The sequence below is a fragment of the Polypterus senegalus genome, chromosome 1 (assembly GCF_016835505.1).
Source record: "Polypterus senegalus isolate Bchr_013 chromosome 1, ASM1683550v1, whole genome shotgun sequence".
Classification (NCBI taxonomy): Eukaryota; Metazoa; Chordata; class Cladistia; order Polypteriformes; family Polypteridae; genus Polypterus; species Polypterus senegalus.
Window position 1 is genome coordinate 212,014,814 of NC_053154.1, and position 20,950 is coordinate 212,035,763.

At 38.7% G+C, this 20,950-nt stretch overlaps 1 protein-coding gene across 1 annotated transcript in view; it reads right to left on the bottom strand.

The window, feature by feature from the left end:
- LOC120538928 overlaps nt 1–20,950 on the bottom strand; it is a 179,684-nt gene that overhangs the window by 94,554 nt on the left and 64,180 nt on the right. Inside the window, exon 9 of the mRNA XM_039768552.1 lies at nt 11,934–12,023. Within this exon, the coding sequence (XP_039624486.1) occupies nt 11,934–12,023 (90 nt within the window). The remainder of the gene's footprint in view (nt 1–11,933; nt 12,024–20,950) is intronic.

The window sequence follows — 20,950 nt, forward strand, 5'->3', positions numbered from 1 at the left end:
TATTCAATTCAAGAAATGCCAAACTTGTGAAATGTGTGCTGTCCAGTTCAGTGATTAGGAAGAAATTTGTACTTTAAATATTATGAGTATTCATAACATACACATAAACTCTCCTATTAGAACCACTCATAATAGTAATGTACTGTGCTTGCATAATAAAAGAAGAAACAGAAAGAAAACTATTGGCATGTATTCAGAATATGCATCAATGAAAAACTGAAATGGTCAGCAATTGCAGGTTTAGGGCCTTGCTCAAAGGCCCAACAGAGCAGAGTCCTTATTGACATTTACAGGATTCGAACCGGCAAACGTCCGATTGCCAGTGCAGATCCCTAGCCTCAGAGCCATGTGGGGAGCTGGTGCATCCACGGTAGTTCCTCCCCCAGTACGGTAGATGGAAGTGCTTATGATGCCTGCAGGGTTGTATGGGATCCGTAGTCCTGAAGGAGAGCCCTGTAGGGGTCCTTGTGTGCCGTCATGGAGTGCTGCATGTAGAGGGACTACCTGCTTCAGGGGGCTTCCGTCTGATATCTCAATCAGAATTTCAGTTAATGAATCGACCTCATTTACCAACCAAACACATGTCATTAATTTGCCTGAAGCATGGCCAAATTCAACTTTGTACACATTTTACTTGGCTCAGATCATTCAACTCTAATTGTGAATGTTCTTAGCAGATCTTTACCTTACTGGGTTGCTTAGGTTGTTCTGGGAGTGTCCCACACTTAGACCTTATTAGTTAACTTGTTCATTTTTCTAGACTTCAATAGTGTAAAACATAGCTTCTTAAACTAAGTGTCACAACTTTGGTCGTGGGTTGCCACCTTTTGGGTCACATGTGGTTGTGACTCACCATTGTATTCAATGGGAAAGAATTGCATACAGTTTGCAATGTGTCTTGCTATGGGTCATTGCAGGCAGTTTAAGCAATGACTCCTGGTGGTCATCGTGAACTGGGTCTCGAAGACACTAATAAGGGCAAAATTGGGTTGCGAGAAAACAAGTTTAATAAACAGATTGTCTAAAACATGTCTGGATAAAATCCCCAGATGTGAATGCTGATATCAGACATCATCCTTACTGGGTCACATGCTGGAATAAGATGTTTGCCTTTTGTATCCAACAGTTTTGAATTCACATCTCCTAACCCTCTATTTGGTGTAGTGCCCAAAGAAACCTTACTTTTTTTTCTTATTGTAGTAACTTACACTACTTTACAGTCAAGTTCACTTATCTTACTTAACTTAAAGGGTCCTAACCCACCTATCATGTCACTCTGTGAAAAGGATGTCCTATTTTTTTAAGTCGTAAAAATCAAATGCACATTAAGAGGAACTCCCCTCAGATCTCTTAAGAATTTGACAGTCATTTATTAATGTTATCTTTCACTAATTAAGCCAAACTCCTGCTAATTTCAGGATGCCTCAAAATCTTTGAGAGATCACCTCACGCTGAATCTGATTTCCTGCTCTTTAGATGTGTAGGAGAAGGGATGTCCGATTTAATGTCACCTTAATGTAACATGAATAAAATATTACATTGCATGTCTGACTGACTTGTAATGGATTTATTGCAAAGTCATTTAGAATGGTAATAAAAAATTTAGTGATAACACAAAAAAAAGTTGCCTCAAAAAGAGAACGCCACACAAACAATGACTGGGCCAAAGATCATTCTGCTCATCACTCATTATTAAATGAACTGATCCGCCTTTATTTTATATAGCACCTTTTATAAAGACCCATCACAATATGCTTTATCATTAACAATTGAAGTTCTGAGATCCTTGGTGTTTTTTGGTGTTAGTTTGTGTGAAGGTCAGAATCACACATTTCTGAGTTATGCAAGATTTTGGATTTTCCCAAAAGAATTTCTTAGTGGTAGTGAGCCATTACATTTTGACTATAGGGAAAAGAACTTTGTGTTTTCTTTAGCTTGATTTTGTTGTTGTGGCTTTGCAGGTAACTTGTTTTAAGTTTCGATTCGTATACAGTTTCGCAAAACTGACACTAAAATTATTTTGCAGATGATTACAAAGTGTGAAATTCACTAAGCAGTTTTTGGGGTTTTAAAAGTTTTTTTTCATGAGTGGAAAACAAGGAATGCTACTCCTTAAATCCCTGCTCATGATTTACCTGTGTTTTTCTGCAGCTGTGTAAACCAATTCAATAAAATGTATGTTTCTTGTTTCCGTCATCAGCAAGGAGTGCAATTTTGTTTTTTATAAATATGACACTTTACATATGAAGGAACACTGAAATGTGCCACTGTGCACATTGACATTGCTTTGTTTTCTCCATAGGAAAACTCAACACATTGAAAGTGGGCGGTGCCTACCACTCCCACTCAGTGTTACCTGGCAACCACCTTATCTTAGAGGCACATATGCACACTTCCAGTGATCTATTTGTTCAGTAGAGAGAGAGAGAATGAGAGGTTGGGAGCTTGTGTTGTTGCCCCTACCATATGATGAACCACCCGGATTAGGACCTGAATGTAACTGTGCAACGAGAGCTTTATTTATTATTTAGGCAAAATTAAGGCATGAAGATGCTTCTGGGAAGTAAATAAACATCTTTCTTCTTGCATCAATAGCTTGAACTTTGCTGGAAGTAAAATATAATTTAATTTGCATATTCTTTAATCTCAAAATACAATTTTATGTGAATTTCGTTGCACTCATCACTACTGGTAATACACTCTGGATTGCTTCTTACTTTGAATTTGGTTACAGCCATCTCCTGGTCTGCAAAACCTATTACTTCCTGCTTTTACTTTTATCCAGGCGGAACAGCTTTACTTGCACTAACAAGTTCTAGAAATTATCCTTGTTTAAAAAGATTTGATCCACATTAGGAAACCTAAGGCATGAATAACTACATCTTAAACAGGTGGAAAGTGATGACACAAAACATGTGAGCTCCATTTTTAGAAAAAAAAAATTAGATAGATAGATAGATAGATAGATAGATAGATAGAAAGACAATTGGTTAATAATAGATACACAACAGTAGATTCCTATAACTGTCTTTAACATGTAGAGGTCAGATAGATTGACATATTGATAGAAAGATTACTATACTTGTCTCAAAAATATGTTTATTGATTTTGATTGATAGATAGATAGATAGATAGATAGATAGATAGATAGATAGATAGATAGATAGATAGATAGATAGATAGATAGATAGATAGATAGATAGATAGATAGATAGCACATTATTTGGCCCATTTGTATAATGAACATATAATGACTGCTCCCCTGAAATACACAGAAAAAAAGGAAACTTCTGACTTGGATAAAGAAAAGAGAGGAGTCACAGCAAAGCATTATAAATGCGTATTGCCAAAGGTATGAAGGAAAACCACTAGCGTTTCTTGACACACTTAATATTTAATGACATTCACAAAAATTAACAGAACATAAAATTTCACCACCAGAGAAATCAGAAAATATATAAATAAATAAGAAATGCACTAGAAAATTTTTCAAAATTGAAAAATAATGATGCAAAAAGTGCCAACATGTAAGTTCATCACACTTGAATAGTATTCAAAGTAATAAATTACCAAAAGTAGATAATAAAGTGCAGGGATTGGCAGTAAAAGCCAGCATCATTACATTAAAACCAGAACATTCACAGTAGCTTCATAAAAAGGGACGTACTGGTGTGAAATCTGAAGGAGAAACATGTTTCTTCCACGTTTCACTTCATTTGCCATTGCACAGCATTTGTCACCATTGGCTTCTATTCTATCATTATCTTTTTTCTTTCTGTTCAGTTTGAAAAAATTAATTGTTTTTAACAGCCATCACTATAGACTATATGGGGTAAGTAAAATATAAAAAAAATAATTTTTGAGTCGAGTTGTACTTTAAAGTCTCAGTGTCATGACATTGGCAACATGATGATAACATGGAAGGCAAAGAGCATCATACCTAAAAACAAAATGGCTGTGATTATGTACAATACAGCCAGAAATGATGTGGCAACATCAACATAGTAATGATAAAAATAATAAATGATAACAAAGATAATGAAAATTACAGGGAAACAAATGTAAAGTGAATATTAAGGGTGAAATGCTAGGAATATGACTGATAGACTGCAACCATAATGTGACATTAAAACCTCAGAGAGCAATCAATCAAGGTTTGTGTTTGGTTTCAGAGCTTTGATTATTAATTACAATGTAGACCTTTTCAATAATTAGTTAATGAGCACTGCACTATTCTAGTTTAAATGAAATGATTTAGCTTAATTTTAAATTAGAGACACTCTAAGTCCTAATTTAGAGCTATAAAGCAATAACTGAAAACTACAAAGAATGATTTAGTGCTAAATAGCAGCTCAATGAATAGAGAGTATGTCAAACCTAAATGGTCAAGTGTATATGCAAGGTTTCACACTTAATGTTGATGAATGATGATGGAAAGAGTAACATTTGTACAAGAACAGTAAAAAAAAATTAAAAAACAGTACTGTCTTTATTTCACGGTCTATGTAGACTTTTTACACATGCCTTCTTCATGCCAATTTCAAGCCATTTTTTGAGCTGCCTGTCAACTAACTGAGAGCTGGCCACTCTCCCTTAGTGTTAGTCTGCGGGACCCTCACTCTGTGAGAACAAAAACGTTTTTCTTCTATTATTAACTTTTATTACTCTGCCATCTGTGTCTTTAGGGGATGTAATAGAATCTTAGATACTGCTTTAATTTATTTTATCTGCGGTATGTGTTTGTTTGAGCTTTTGGGAGCACAATGCTTTGCAAATGCAACAGTCAGTTCCACTTTCATGGTTTGTAGAAAAACACTATGATGGTAAATTATTATCAGCTAGGTAATAAGCAATAGCAGCTGGATTTCAGACCGAATCCCTCAGACTTTAAAGAGGCTTCCTGAAGAGGCATTCAGATATGAAGAAGAAACAGTCTGTCTCCTGCTCACCTTTAGTTTTGTTATTCAAAAAGTTAATTGTTAAAAGAATCTGAGTTTACAAATACACATAGTACCTTCAAGTATTTAGGTACTCTGCCTTTTTATCACTGCACCTGAGCCCACAAAAATAGGAATCCATGCATCAATTCTTTCATACTATTCAGATTTGGGGCCAGAGCAGAAGGAGTCTTTCACAACCACTTTGTCCACAACACCACAGTTAGCCCTAGATTGGACAGCATCCAATGTAGAGCAAATTCGCACACGCATCTAGGCACCCACTGCAGGCCAGTTTAAAATTGCTAATCACCCTACTGTGTGTGCCCTCGCTCAATATTAAGAGAACTCCATGCTGCCACATCCTGGTTTTGAATGTGGCACAACTGGCATAGTCAGCAGGATTTCTTGGCCATCGGTTGGCAGAGTCCTGGAAAATTAATTGCAACCACAAAGGGGTGTAACTGATCTCCAAACTGCACACACAGTAATGCTTAACACAATACCAGTTTCAAACTAAAGATTTTTATTTGTCTCCAACACCTTATTTATACAAATGCTAGCCACAATTCATAAATATAAATTCTCTCCTTCCACCTCCCATAGAGTGTTGCCCGCTGCTCCAACTCTGACTAAATCAAGTGAGGCTGGAGGCTCTCTTTTGACACGGGAACTGCTTCTGGTGTTGTGCCCAGGTTGTCTGGTGAACTTCCGAGTTGTATAGAAACCAGAGCAGTTGTCCCCTGGCAACACCCTCTGGTGGTTCCCAAAAACCCTGACAGGGCTGCGTTTCCAGACTGCAATTCCCATGCCACCCTGTGGGTGTAACTAATCAAGTTCAGCTCTGAAGAACACTGCCATCTGTCATGTTGGGTAATGAACTGCTTCTGGTATGCTCATTTTCCCAGTTCGTCCATTATGGTCCCCTGGCAGTGCAAGAAATTCATCCTCCACCTATGAAAGACAATTTACCTTCTCTTCCTTAGGATGCTATTATAAAAGTGTACATTTAACTTTCATGTATAACTAGGAAAGATGTGGACCTCCAGTCCTCAGACAAAAGTGGTTCATATAAAACAAGCTGAATATTTCCATTTTGGCCACATATTCTTCTGTTTTCATTATTAATAAACTTCAGCCCATAGCAAGCACATCACCAATATAACCTTTATAAGTAGTACACTTCAACCAAACATTGATGTAAGGATGTTTGTATATGGGCGGACATTGTGAGTATTTCAGGATCCCCTCATTTATCATTGTCATTCTTGTATTCTGTAGCATTTTACCAGCATGTCACGGGCTCTTAATTTGCCAAACTGCACACAGATGCATATCCACTTTACTGATACTTTTGTTATCATAATTAATTCCTAAAGAAGCCTTTATTAAGGTCTTATGACATAAGAGTAAATGACTAATTTCACATTTTTGTAGTATCTAAACTAAAGTGTTGCCAATCTTTGCATTAAATGTGTGTGAGTACTTATGATAACACTCGTTACCTGTATTTTTTATTAATCTTTAATTTAATATTGTTTTTTTGTATCTGTATGCTGCTGCTGGATTATGTGAATATACCCTTGGGATTAATAAAGTATCTATCTATCTATCTATCTATCTATCTATCTATCTATCTATCTATCTATCTATCTATCTATCTATCTATCTATCTATCTATCTATCTATCTATCTATCTATCTAGTTTTTAGTTGTTGTGTTTTTTGCCTGTTTTCTTGTATCAGTGTAACAATGTCTTATGTTTTTGTACTCTCATGATGCAAGCAAATTTCCCTCTTGGATGATGAAGTCTACCCAACCTAACCTAACAACCCTCAGCATTTTCCATATAGACTATTCTGGAGTATTTCTCTCTCAGGGGTAAGGAGTACATCAGATTAAGGTGATTTGTGTTTTCAGATATGTCAAACAAAGTTCTTGTTTAACATGGTGACACAAATGGGCAATGTGTTGAAGTTTGGTCACAAATGCAAGTAAGAATTTCACTTTACTGTACTAGTTGAGGGTGGCACAGTGGTAGCACTGCGGCCTCACAGTAAGGAGACCAGGGATATCCCTGAATGGAGTATGCATGTTGTCTGTGTGGGTTTCCTCCAGGTGCTCCAATTTCCTCCCACAGTCCACAGACATATAAGCTAGGTGGATTGGTGAAACTAAATTGGTCCTGGTGTGTAGTTGGAGTTTGTGTGTGTTCACCCTAAGATGGACTGGTGCCCTGTTTTGGGTTTGTACCTTCCATGTGCTCTGTGCATGCTAGCTGGGATAGGCTCCAGCCCCAACCAATATGTGACTCTGTTCAGGGCAAAACGGGTTTGAAAATGACTGACAGTACTTGATGCCAGAGAGTGAGGATGAGTTGCATGTCAGTAAGACAAGAAAGTAAAAATTTCACCTCGTCTGTACACATGACAACACTACTACTGCTATTATATGTGTCAGTTTTGAAGCTTCCATCTATCCATCGTATAAAACCCACTTATCTGGAGCAAGGTCACAAGGAAACTGGGGTCTTTCTCAACAAGTATAGGGCACAGAGAGGAGACAATCCCAGGACAGAGCAGATTGCAGGACAGTGGTATTGTGGTTTGAGTCCTGCCTGTATCTTATTTGTGTTTTGTATATAGAAATATGACTGGAAGAATAATGATCAAAAGTGAAAATGATCAAAGAAGAAAAATGATCAAAGGTATATCATCCACCCACCCATTCATTTACTTTACCTGATAATCCAGAACAGGATAATGGGGAAAACTGATCTTACACTAACAAGCACGGTGCACAAGGTAGGAAGAATTCCTGGACAGGCTGCCAGCCCATCACATGGTGAAAACACACACATCAGTGTCAGTTCAGCATCATCAATCTATCTAAGCTGCATATCTTTGGAAGGAAACCAGGCCAAAGATGAGATTGCCTGGGACATCAACCCTGGTCTGCTTTCTGCAAGGCAGCAGTGCTACCTCTGGCCACTCTGCCGCTCAATACTGTCAGTTGTTCTGCCTAAATAAGAGACACAGCAGAACTGAAAAAAGAAAAAATCACACGTGGACTAGGAAATTGCTGTTGATATAACAAATCTGAGTTAAAACCAGAAGTCATATGAAAAGCACCAAAATAAATTGTTATTCAGAAATCATAGTGAAAAAATAATAGTGGGAAATTAGAACTGGGAAATAAAACCATAAAATAATACACTGCAAAAATATTTTTTTGTGTCCAGAAACCTGCACAGTGTCAATAGCAACATTTTGCTGTCTCATAAAGTGGCATACTGCAGAGGTCACGCTGCATGGATATCAGCTGTTACGAGGTAGCAATGATATCCATCAACAAAGATGCTCAAAATAGTGCTACCCGTAAGGCAAAATGGCAACCCAAAATGTCAATAATATAATGACAAAAATTAATGATGTAGTCCAAATCAACTAAATAACAGGGAACAAATGACAGCAAAAGTTACCAAAAAATCATAACACTAGTATTATTTCTATTTTGAACCGGCCCTGTGCCAATCAGTTAAACTGCCTGTTCACCACCTGGAAACAAATATATATTTCAACAAGTATAATTATATCATAATCTTGAAAACTGATTTGAAAAAAGCATCAGCTCAATCCATAAAAATAAAATTATGATCTGTTGGTTGTCTTTTTGTTTGTTTGCCAATCTTTCAAAATTGGCAGAGCTGTTTTTCAAAAAAACATTTGCATGTGTGTTGCTGTTGGTCCAACTTAAAATGTAGACTACATGGGATGAAGGGGAGAAGGGCTGTGATGTAAACCAGTGTAGATGCAGGGAGTACAATTCCCAGCAGAAGTGCACTGGGGCTGATTGGACAACACTTTTATCTGAAAGTACAAAGCTTCAGAGCTTTGAGACCTCAGGTGCAGTGTTTTCTTCTCAACTAATTCGGATAGCAGTTTTAATGGCTTGCTGGATTACAGCTGTGATTACATCATTTTATTTCATTCTGGATTGTGCTGAGTCTCCTTGAATTTTCAAAAGTCAGTTTATGTCTATTTATTTTTATCAAGCCCCTTTTCTGATTAAATAAAAAAAAATTAAAAGTGGCGTACAGTTTTATGGAGCGATATTCCTTTTTTTCAGCCACCTAAAAAACCTTTAGAACTCTAAAACACTCCTTTAAGTGAGTTTTGCAGTTGTGAAATCACATGTGAATCAAAATTTAGCAAGTATTTTGTGAAACTGTTTGCAAAAGGAAACTCAGTCACTACCTCTTATTTTGTGATATTAGATTATAAACGGATTTAAGAAATGGATGGATGGCTGGGTGGATATTATACATAACCAATGGAGCAAGATTTGAGTCACCAGACAAGAACAGTGGCAACCTGCTCCATGTTGGTCCAATATAAAGATAAGAATTTCATTGCATTGTGTACACGTGACAATAACTCTGATGTGAACTGATGACACTAGATTTTTTATCAAAGCAAAAACTTACATATACTGTATAACAAAAATGCCAACAGCATTATTTTACAGCTGTACATCATTATAAGTGTGATAGATATAAGCCATGATGAACCAGAATGAAATGTGATGTTTTAGTACTTGCCGAGTGGCTATTCAGAATAAGATCAAAAGAGAGTAACTGAGGACAGTTTTAGTAACCTTTATTCTTTCTTGATGGCAGATATTTATTTAATCCATTTTATGATAAGGCATTTATTAATTATAGGCTATGATGCCAATACAGCATAGTGATGTGCAGAAATTTAAAATCAACGTTAAATCATCTTTATAAAATTATTGAATACCGCCACTGGTGCTCTTTGTTATTTAATAATACGGAGCCCGGAAACAATGTCTGTGAATCCTAAAACTGTAGGTGCTTCAGCAGTCCATTAATTAATTTCTATTAAACAAACCATCCAGTTAATTAATGTGGGATTAAAACATATATTCGTGAAGCCACACTACACTAGGAAAAGTAGCAAGGAACTACCATAATTATGGAATCCAATCATACACAAAAAGAACAAGTTCTCTACTGAGTTCTCTGAGAGCAGAGTGTGGTCACCAGGGGGTAGCTCCCAAAAACACAAATGCTTGGACACATGTGCTTCAGTAACACACAAGGTTTTATTTATATGAAACTCTTACAGGGAAGAGTTTCCAACACCACCACCACCACAAGTACAATTCAGCACACAGCAATCTTTCCGTCCACTCTCATCAGCACTTCAACTTCTCACCTCAAGTGTTGTCCTCCTCCTTCTGAATCTGGCTCTCGGAGTTGAGGTAGGTAGTTAATATTATGTAACACCCAGAAAAAATTCTAGAGTCCCAAAGCTGTGGCTCAGAAGCACTTCCGTGTGAGGTTGGAACCCAATAAAGTAGGATTTGCCAAATCCCTCAGCAACTCCCGGCAGCATCCAATGAACCCAACAGGGCTGAGTTGATGAACTCTATTTCCTAAAATGCCCTGAACTGCCATTTAGGGTCCTGGGGGAAACAAAGCCCTGTGCGAGCTGTCTCCCCCTGTCCTTCCAGGTTGTGAATGTCCCGGCTGGTCAAATTACCCTGCCGGCCGTCATTAAAGATATTGACAGTTATCATAGAGGTAGTGTATATGATGGCTGAAGTTTTAACATTTCAGTCAGCAATTACAAAAAGGGTCACTAGTAAAACAAAGACATACAGTAAATATTTGCTTTCCCACCTTAAATCATTACTACAAATATATTTGCCAATAGTTATGCATAGCATTTATTGAAAATATAAGAATGACTACTTCATATTGAAAACGTAAGGTGCCAAAAAATAAAGTATTCTTGTCTGACCATGCAAACACAAGGCAGGGAAACAAGATGCCAAAGATACACCCCAAGGACATGCAGAACTTCATCAGATGAGAGGTAAATTCATATGCTCAATAAGAAAATTGCTGCTAACCTGTCAGATGGCCCTCCTGGTCATTTCCTTCATCATTCAGTGATCTGCTACACAGATACTGTGGAGTTTTGTTCTCTGCAGGAGCTCACACACTGTCTCTCTCTCTTTCCCTGGCAAGTATGGCTTGGCATTGAGTGCCATCTGAAACAGATTGATGTCACCATCTGCTCTGCTTTCAAGCAGATTGTCCCACACATGAAAGCCTGCTTGAGCAAAGTATTTAGTGGATGAACTAAAATTGGGCTGCAAGGAAAAGACTACACAAAGAATCTCTTTTCAGTAGCTGAATTTAGTGGAACAAGTAGGAACAACAGGGTGAAATGCCTACATCCATGTGAAAAACAAAGCCAAATCACTTACTATAGCTGAAATGGTAAGCATGCTAGAAGTGGTAAAAGTGTGTCACTAATGTTGTTCTTCTTTGTATTCATCAAGCAGCACTTCTAGGAGAATACATGACCACAATTGTCTGCATTCATGTTACTTGTCAGTAGAATGCAGAAGGTCTAAATCCACAGAGTATCTTGACACTGCTGATTAGCTGTCACTTTAAAAAAAATAGTCTTTGTTTCAAGAGCTATCAAACTTAATCAAAAGTGTTTAAATTGCAATTAATAATTATCTCCTTAAACAGGAGGGTCACTTCAAGTTGGAGCCCCGTTTTATATATTTATAGAATTCACGATAATCAACCAGTGGCTGTCAGTTCAGCTTCTGTGTATTTGAGAAAGTCACTTAACCAGCTTGTGTCCTAAAGGTAAAATTTTACATTAGCAACTGTAAGGTACCTCAAACTTGTAAGCTGCCTTGGATAAAAGTGTCATGAAAATAATACATTAAAAATATTATTGATTTTTTGAGCAGCCACACTGGCATAAAATAAGATTTACACCAATTACCAGTGTGGGATCCTTACCTTTCTATTGTTCAAACATTTCTTGCAATTGGAAAGAGATCATCCAAAAACCATTCATTTTGGGAAAGGGTTTTGTACACACTATGCGATTTGTGGTTTTAACACTCCATACAATAAGTATTAACAGCCTTCTTAATTACCTTCAGAAGATTTGGGGAGAAGTCACCCCCATCATTAAGCCGTGAAAGGTTTCCAATGAACTGCTGGCAAGACATCCTCTTTCCAATATTCTGAAAAACAGTAACATGGGATGTGTCTTAATTAATGGAGGCAAAAAGGAGTAGAACAAACAAAAAGAGAAGATCCACCTCCTATATAATCTGTCGTTATCATTACCAGTTTAACAGTCATTTTCCAGGTTTACACACACATCCATCTGATCATTCTTATCTCTGTTTCTTGCTTCATGTTCTGTTTTCCTCAGCCATGTCTTGCTTTCATTGCAGTCCTTACACTCTCCCATCGTGCCTTTATCTCACTACCTCTCTTTCATCTCTCTTGCTACCAAGATTACTTTCCCACAGTGCATCAGGCCTCGGACCACCATAAAATGGGTTTTCAGCCTTTGTGGTTTGCTCAGGTTCCTCACGTTCCTGTTTGATGTAGGGGGTTCTATGGGTTGTACCCCACCTCTGTTTTGTAACTCTGATGCTTGTTATCTCACCATCAAGAAGGTTTTGGAGCAGAGAGTGGGTTTTTGATGTCACCCTCCTTTAGTGGTCTTTATAGACAGTGAACTTATACTAACCTCAGGTCATTAAGTATTTTTGCCTAGCCTAGCAGGAATAGAACGTTTTTGAAAAGAAAAAAGGAAGTTGAGAGTTTAAAAGAGGTTTCAAACTCAGAGGCAGACACACTGACTGTATTTTGGGAGAAGGAATTGCTTCATTGCTAGAGAATACCACCCTGCCAGGAAAAACTGGCCTGCCCTGCTCCAGTCAGAATTGTGTGACCAAGAAGCACAACATTGCACTTTTCCTGAGTTGTGTGCTCAGGATTTACCCTGGATGAGTGAGGAGTGAGGAATGAGATTGTAGGTGCAGTAGGATATAAATTGTAATTTCTTACTGGGAAGTGACTGTATTCATTGCATTGCATTTAGCTGTTCTTCACTCAATTTCAGACATACTGTACCTTATTTCTTTATATACAGTTTGTGTTATTTCATTCCTTTTATTGTGCATTCCTTGATTTGGCTTTTCATGTTAAATATTCTCTCAATACAATTTGGTACTTCTGACAATTGATATTAGGTGTAGTGTCCTGTTATTATTGGGTTAGGGGAAGCAGGACAGAGAATCGTAGAGCCCTATTATTTTATTTATAAAGTCGGCAGCTGCTGTAGCAGTGGACCTCATTTAGACTTTTCTCAACTTAAAACTGGGAAATGGTAGACTCTACTGAAATCAAATCCAGCCATTTATACACCCACCCATTTTGTAAAAGTGCTTTAGAGCTTGGGGGGGATTATGTGAGCAGTAGCGGGCATAAGGTAGGAGGTGACCTTGGATGGGACATCAATCTTTCATGGAGCAAAATCCCGTAGAGACACATAATCACTTATATAGCATCAGTTTAGATCCATCCATTGCTCTCATCTACTTGTCTTTGGGATGTGGGAGGAAAATTGGAAAACCAGAGAAAAAACTCAGAAGTCCATACAGAAAATGACCTAGCCAAGTAGTACCGCTGGGCCTCTGAAATGATAAGATAGTAAGGCCACTGTGTGAATATATTAATGAATATACAGTACATTGAAATGCATTTTTACATGAATTAATCAATAAATTAAATTAGAGTCATTTATAAATCTGCTCTGTCCAAAGGTGAGATCAGGTACATGGAAGCTGAAGCCTATCCTAGGAGTTTTGGGTAAAAAGGAGGAAATAACCTGAAATTATACGCCAATCCATTTAAGGCACACATGCACACCATGCCTGTTTAGAGTTTCCAGTTAACCTAATTTGCAGATCTGTAGAGAAATCCAGAGTGCAGAACACATGGAGAGCTGAGAAATTTCACATGGAAAAGTGACCCGCCTGGGATTTGAGCCCAGAACTGTGAACCAAAAATGACACCACACATGTTAAAGTATGGCTACAATCTGGAGATATAGCACACTTTATTTAATCCCCGCTTTAAGTGTGAGAATTTAAGTCATCCTCTTATGCTACACTGGCATAAAAGACATGGGTGGTGCAGTGGGTTAATGCAGCTGGCTCATGGATCCTGTGCCTAGCTGTTGTCTGTGTGCATTTTGAATATTCTCCTCATGTCTCTGTGGGTTTTCCACAAGGTACTTCATTTTTCATCCCACTTCCACAAAGACTTGTTGGTTAGGCTACCTAACTTGCCCTATATGAGTGCAAGTATGGATGTACAGCAAGTGTATGTGGGCCCTGCAATGGTTGATGCTGTTTCTTGCCTTGTGCCCACTATTGCCAGTATGGGTTTAAACACTTGTGATCCTGAATCAGCTTAAGTGGGTTTGAGAATAAGATATGGTAAAAGAGAAAGACATGCTTTGCATTCACGGAGACTAGCCTGAGGTACCCATGGGTAAAGTCTATTTATATTGCATGAACTGTCAAGAACGCCTGCTGCTCTAATGTATGCTTTGTCTTTCAGTAATCTGACCCCATTACCTGTTAAAAAAAAAAAAAAAGATGGAAAAAGCGATTTCTTATCTGGAGTTAGATGAGTGACTACACATAGTGTTTAACCCAGAAACAAAGGAATAAACAGTGCATCGTGTGTCCCCAGTATTGGCAGTTTTCTTCAAGACCTTGACAAAACCGTTTAGCCACCTCAAACTACCCAACCAAGCCTCTTTTTGAGTATTCATGAAATCTGATCAAAATACAAGCCAGTGCATATTTATATACAGGGTGGTCCAGTTCTAATTATGCAATTATGAAAAGGCAAACACATCGCACCCGCTGTTAGACTGCCATCTATCGGCAACAAAAATAATTTTTTGGGAATTCTCTATATAATAAACTTAATAAGTTATAGCGTAATGAAAATTTCATAATTAGATCTGGACCACCCTATAGACATAAATAAAAAGATTAGAGGGAATTCAATAAAGGGTGTGAGCAAAATTCATCATTCAGAGTGAAGTTGGTTAAAAATACTGCAGACACCTTCACCAGATTGTATTGTAAAGTGCGTTCCCTTTTGAACTAGCACTTGCCAAAAAGACACATGTCGTTCCTCCATGGGTGAGGAAACAAAGAAAGCTGGTAGAGAAAGGGAAGACACATTAGGTTGGACTAAGATACAAGTGCAGAGGCTTTTTAAGCATTTCTCGGTGTAATGGGCAGAGTGAGAGTTGCGTGTATTCTGAAAATTTCACACAGGAGCCCAGAACTGTGAACCGACACCACAAATTGAAAAGTATGGTTGTAATCTGGAGATGTACTGCAGTTTACGTAATCCCTGCTTTACGTGTGAGACATCTTCTTATTCTACACTAGCATAAAAGGCATGGGTGGTGCAGTGGGCTAATGCTGCTGCTTTATGCTTTATAGATCCCATGCTTGGTCTCTGTTTGTGTGGAGTTTACATGTTTTCCTCAAGTCTCTGTGAATTTTCCACCAGCTACTTTGTTGGAAGGCAACAAAGCAACAAAAAGTGAGAAGCAGTTGAAGAACAGATGGATGCCAAACCAAATTCACGTCTTCCAGTTCAGGATTGCAAGAGCCCTGAGGCTATTTCAGCAAAACAGATTTTCCATCCATCCATTTTATAAGGTGATCATTAAATTCATGGTCACATAGTAGTGGTTTCTGTCCCAACAACTGTTGTCACAAGGTCGGAACCAGTCATCAGTGAGTTATTGGCAAACAAAATTCAGGGTCACAGTCGAAATCAGATTATTGGGACAATGGAGAAAGCACCACACCCACACACACACACACATACACACACAACACTGACCAGTTTTGAGTTTACAGTTAAGAAGTTGTTGTTAAGAAGACCCATGCAGATATAGAACATGAAAACTTGGGTGTAGGATATGGGATCTGTGAAGTTAGCTCTAACCACTGCACCAGCCAGGAATAAACTTTGGTACCTCATCCAAAATCATCACAGGAGGAGTTTACAGGAAAGATGACACCTTCTGTTGTGGTCAGAGAGGTCCCCATAGTATAATTAGTCCGGTCATGAGTGATTAGTGTGATTTAGCCCAATTCCTTTTCCTTTCCAGGGGTACTGCACAAACATTAAAGTATCTATAGTGGATACAGAAAGCATTCAGACCCATTCACTTTATGCACACTTTATTGTGTTGTAGATTTAAATAGATAAATGCAGTATGTCATTTTTGCCCATCAGGATAAAGATGATTTAGAAAATGAATGAATGAATGAATCAATGAATCTACACTTAATAACCCATAATGACAAAGTGCAGACATGTTTTCAGAAAGGTTTGCAAATGTATTAAAAATCAAAAACTGAAATATCTCATTTTTTATAAGTATCCAGATACTTTGCTGTGGCACTCCACATTGTGGTTAGGCACATCCTGTTTGTTTAGATTTTTTTGAGACATGAGATATGCCTAGATCTTGATTGGACTCCACTTGGGGCTAATTGAATTGATTGGAGATCGTTTAGAAAGTCACACACCTGTATATATGAGGTCCCACAATTCACATAGCATGCCAGGACAAAAACCAAGCCCAGATGTCAATGGGACTCTATGCAGACCCCTGTGATAAAACTGTATCAAAGTATAGATCAGAGCAAGAGTGTAAAACCATTTCTAAAGTGTTGTGTACTCTCAGAAGCACAGAAACAGAGGTAGAGAGAGGAGGATGGAAGCATGTGCTGATGATGCATTGCTGTTACCACCACACGACAAACCACTTGGAATGGGACCTGAGTGCAAAGGGTGACACCTCAGCACCACACAGGAACAGCGTGAGGTTTTTTACAGAGGCTGGAGTGCCAATCATGCCACCAAATGCAAGTGTTCCCTGTAAACTGAAGGACGTGCTTGCAGGGCTGGATGCAGATTGGATGCAGGACGAAGCAATTGCAGGTTAAGGGCCTTGCTCAGGGGCCCAGTGAAATAGAGTCACTTCTGGTGTTTATGGGATTCAAACCAGAAATCTTCCGATTGCTGGCACAGAACCTTAGCCTCAGTATACAGCTTGGAATCCTAACCTGAAATACAGAGGGGACCCATACGGAGACATGCCCTGATGTCATGTAGCATTAGAGACAGCCAGTGAAGTGCAGAAATAAGCACACGAACAAGGAAAAGCGTTAGGAATCAATGAAAAGCTGGACAAGGGTGAGGGCCCCCCTTCAATCCAGGCCAAGTAAACTTTAAAAGGACCAGGGGCCTCATGCATAATGCAGTACGTAGAACTCAGACTAAAACATGGCATACGGACAAAAGCGGAAATGTTCATACACACAAAAAAATCCAGATGCATAAATCTGTGCGAATGCCAACTTCCACGTTCTTCTGCTACATAATCCCGGTCAGCGTGAAAAGTAACGAACATGCATGCGCCTGCTGCCACTCCCAAACTCCTCCCAGAATTACACCTCTTTGAATATGCAAATCAATATAAATATCCCGTAAGCTCAGCGTTTTTTTGAAAAGACAATGGCAAAACCACAGGGAAAAATAGAAGAATTTCAGCAAATACCAAGTGGATGCAAGGAAAAATGAAATATTTGTTGGTTTAAACAGTGGTATGTTGATTGAGTGACATAGAGTGTCGGAGAAACTCGAAAGTTCAAGTTCACAAAGTCACACAGTGGCCGAAATACAAAAGAAGTTGTCAGATATCAAAGTCACCGTGAAAAGGCGAGTCGTAGCCTACTGTCTGAGTATCATATGTAAGCATATGGAACAATTCCTGAATAGTCACCAGCTCATCACTAGCGCTGCGACACCGTGTCTTTACATGTTTAATTATTAACAATATAGATTACTAGCAAAATACCCGCACTTTGCAGTGGAGAAGTAGTGTGTTAAAGAAGTTATGAAAAAGAAAAGGAAAACTTTTAAAAATAACGTAACATGATTGTCAATGTAATTGTTTTGTGACTGTTATGAGTGTTGCTGTCATCAAGGATTTGATTATCATTATTTCTTTCAATCAGGTTCGTATTTAGAGATGTTTTGTGTTCATGTTACATTCTGTGTTTTTCTAGTCTATCCCTGACCATCTCAACTTCGTTGTCAAAAGTTGTAAAGATAACAGGTTTCATTCGTCTAAGTGATCACTACCCAAATTGGTACTTATGAATCTAAGATGTTTAACAGGCATTATTTGCCTGCTAATATTTAGCGGCAGCGTGTCTATGAACGTAATTTAAACTTAAGCTTTACACCTTGCTTTCCTATTGATATGTCTACAAAGGCTTGTTCAGCTTCAGAGGGTTGTTCCTTTCTTACTGCATCAATAAACAGCTTGTCTTCCTCTTTATCTGAGACATCACACACTGCATGCACGGGTTTACCTTTCCCAGTCCTGCAAAGTCAGTTCACGTGAGCCGCTCAGATTACATGCATCGAAGGCTCTCAGCTGTGCTTGTGCTATCTTGCGCGATCTTGCGATGTCCACAGCTTCATTTAATGTTAGCTCAGACCCGGCACTTAAAAGTTTCTCTCGCATTTTTGCTGAGTTTGTGCCAAACACTATTCTATCCCTGACCATCTCACTTTGTTTGCATAGGCACAGTCCTTCACCAGCAATTTTAACTCTGTTACAAAGTAATGAAAAGTCTCGTTTATACCTTGCATCCTCTCATTAAACTTGTATCTCGCGAATATTGTATTCGTCTTAGGCATGACAAACGCCAGCGGCAGCGTGTCTATGAACCTAATTTAAAGTTAAGCTTTACACCTTGCTTTCCTATTCGTTTGCATAAGCACAGTCCTTCACCAGCAATTTTAACTCCGTTACAGCAATTTTAATTCCGTTACAATGTGATCAAAAGTCTCGTTTATACTCTGCGTCTTCTCATTAAACTTGTATCTCACGAATATCGTATTTGTCGTAGACATGAAAACCGCCAGCGACAGCCTGTCTATGAACTTAATTTAAACTTAAGGTTTACACCGTGCTTTGTTTCCGCAGTAGCTGCACTTATGAATATACTTGTATGCGTCACACGCTTTATATTCTTTTGCTGCCTTCTCAATTGTGTAATGCGTTTTTTGTTTGCTGACCAAGAACCCAATTGTCACAGCAACAAATCTTCAGATGTTTTCTCCTGAGATGGGAGAACCTGCCTCAGCAATACTCCATCGATCAGGCATTTTTGGTAGGGTAGCAAACTACTGCTTGGGATGGCAGTATTTAAAGGACTGAGAACAAGAGGAAAATGATTCTCTGGTGTAATGAGACAAAAATCGAACTCTTTGAGACAACATCCAAGCACTGTTTCTGTTGAAGACCAGGTATTGCTCATTACCTGCCTAATACTATCCCTACAGAGAAGCATGGTGGTGAAAGCATCATGCTGTGGGGCTGCTACTAGGTGGCAGCAACAGGGGGACTAGTCACAATTGGGGGAAGGATGAACGCAGCCAAAAACAGAGAGTTCCTTGAAGAAAACCTAATCCAGAATGTATGTTCACGTTGAACATGACACTGACCCAAAGCATACAGCCAAGACAGTACCAGAGTGGCCTCAGGACAAGTCCATGACTGTCTTTGAGTGGTCCAGCCAAAGCCCAGACTTAAACCCCATAGAACATCTGTGGAGAGACCTGAAGATGGTCGTTTCAGATGCTTCCTATCCAAACTTATGGACCCTGAGAGGATCTGCCACAGAATAAATGGCTCAAATGCAGGGGTGCAAATCTTGTACCAAAGAAGACTTGAAGCTATTATTGTCATCACAGGGGCTTCTACAAAGTACTGACTTAAGGGTCTGAATAATTACAGGAATGGGAGATGTTAGTTTATTTTTAATATAATTGCAAATCTTTCTGAAAACATATTTTCACTTTGTCATTATTGAGTACTGAGTGTAGTTTGATAGGCAAAAATGGAAAATCTGCCAATTTAAAATTAACTGTACAACACAATAAAGTGTGTAGAGAGGGAAGAGGTCTGAATGCTTTCTGAATCCAGTGCATGCAGGACAGCACAGTCTGCACAGATTCAGTACCCTGGGCTTCAATCCTGTACCCATTCAATTTTTCATTTTGCATCCCAATTGGAGGTGCATGAGTGATATGGCCAGGATCGTATGTGACTCAACATGTCCATGAATTGGATTAAAAGTGTTTGAGAACGTTGCTAACTCTCTAATCTTGCCTTTCCCTCCTTTCAAGTGTGCACAATACAGACATGTAAAGCAAAGCTACCCTTGATCTCATATTCTGAGAGGTTTTTATCTGTCATGGGTATACCACCTTATGACAAATGCTTTATCATGTCTCCACAGAGGTGGACTTCTCTTTCAAGACTTGGGAGCAAAACAAAAGTTTGATTAGTTATAACTGCCTTAGTCACACGCAGTATTCAGCTTTCATCCCAACCCAGTATTTAAAATGGATTTAATTGCTAGTTGCATGTGGCAAGAGAGGAGAACAGAGTATCTCATTAGATATGCCTTTTGTTGTTTACTCAGAAGATTAGTTTTATCTGACAAATATTTAAATAGATAGAAAAGGGGTGTACAGTATAATCACAATTCTTCATGCATCTAAGTTATTTATCTCAAATTAACACTTGTAAATTGTTAGCATTCTGCCGTTAGTTTTTTTAACCAGCAATGTACTATTTTTGTGCTGCTTACAGTACATGGAAAAAGACATTTCACAGTTGAGCTTATCTGCTGAATCTACTATTCATGAATCCATTATGACGGATGGTAAGGGCCTTTACCTGGCTAGGATGCAAGCTTTGTCGAAGGACCGAGGGAGAGACCTTGTTTGGGACAATAGAGGGCAGCCCCCCTGGGTTGCTGTAGCACCACGGACTCCCACAGGGTACGCTGAGAACTAGAGTTTGGAGCAGCCCTGCTGGGTTCCAGAGGTGCCGCCAGGGGGTGCTGCAGGTACGACTGAGTCCTTTGTGGCACTGCTTCCGACACACCTGGAAGTGATGCTGGAAGAAGGTCGTGGAGCACCTGGGGCACTTCCTGGTGCCCTATAAAAGAGGTGGAAGAGG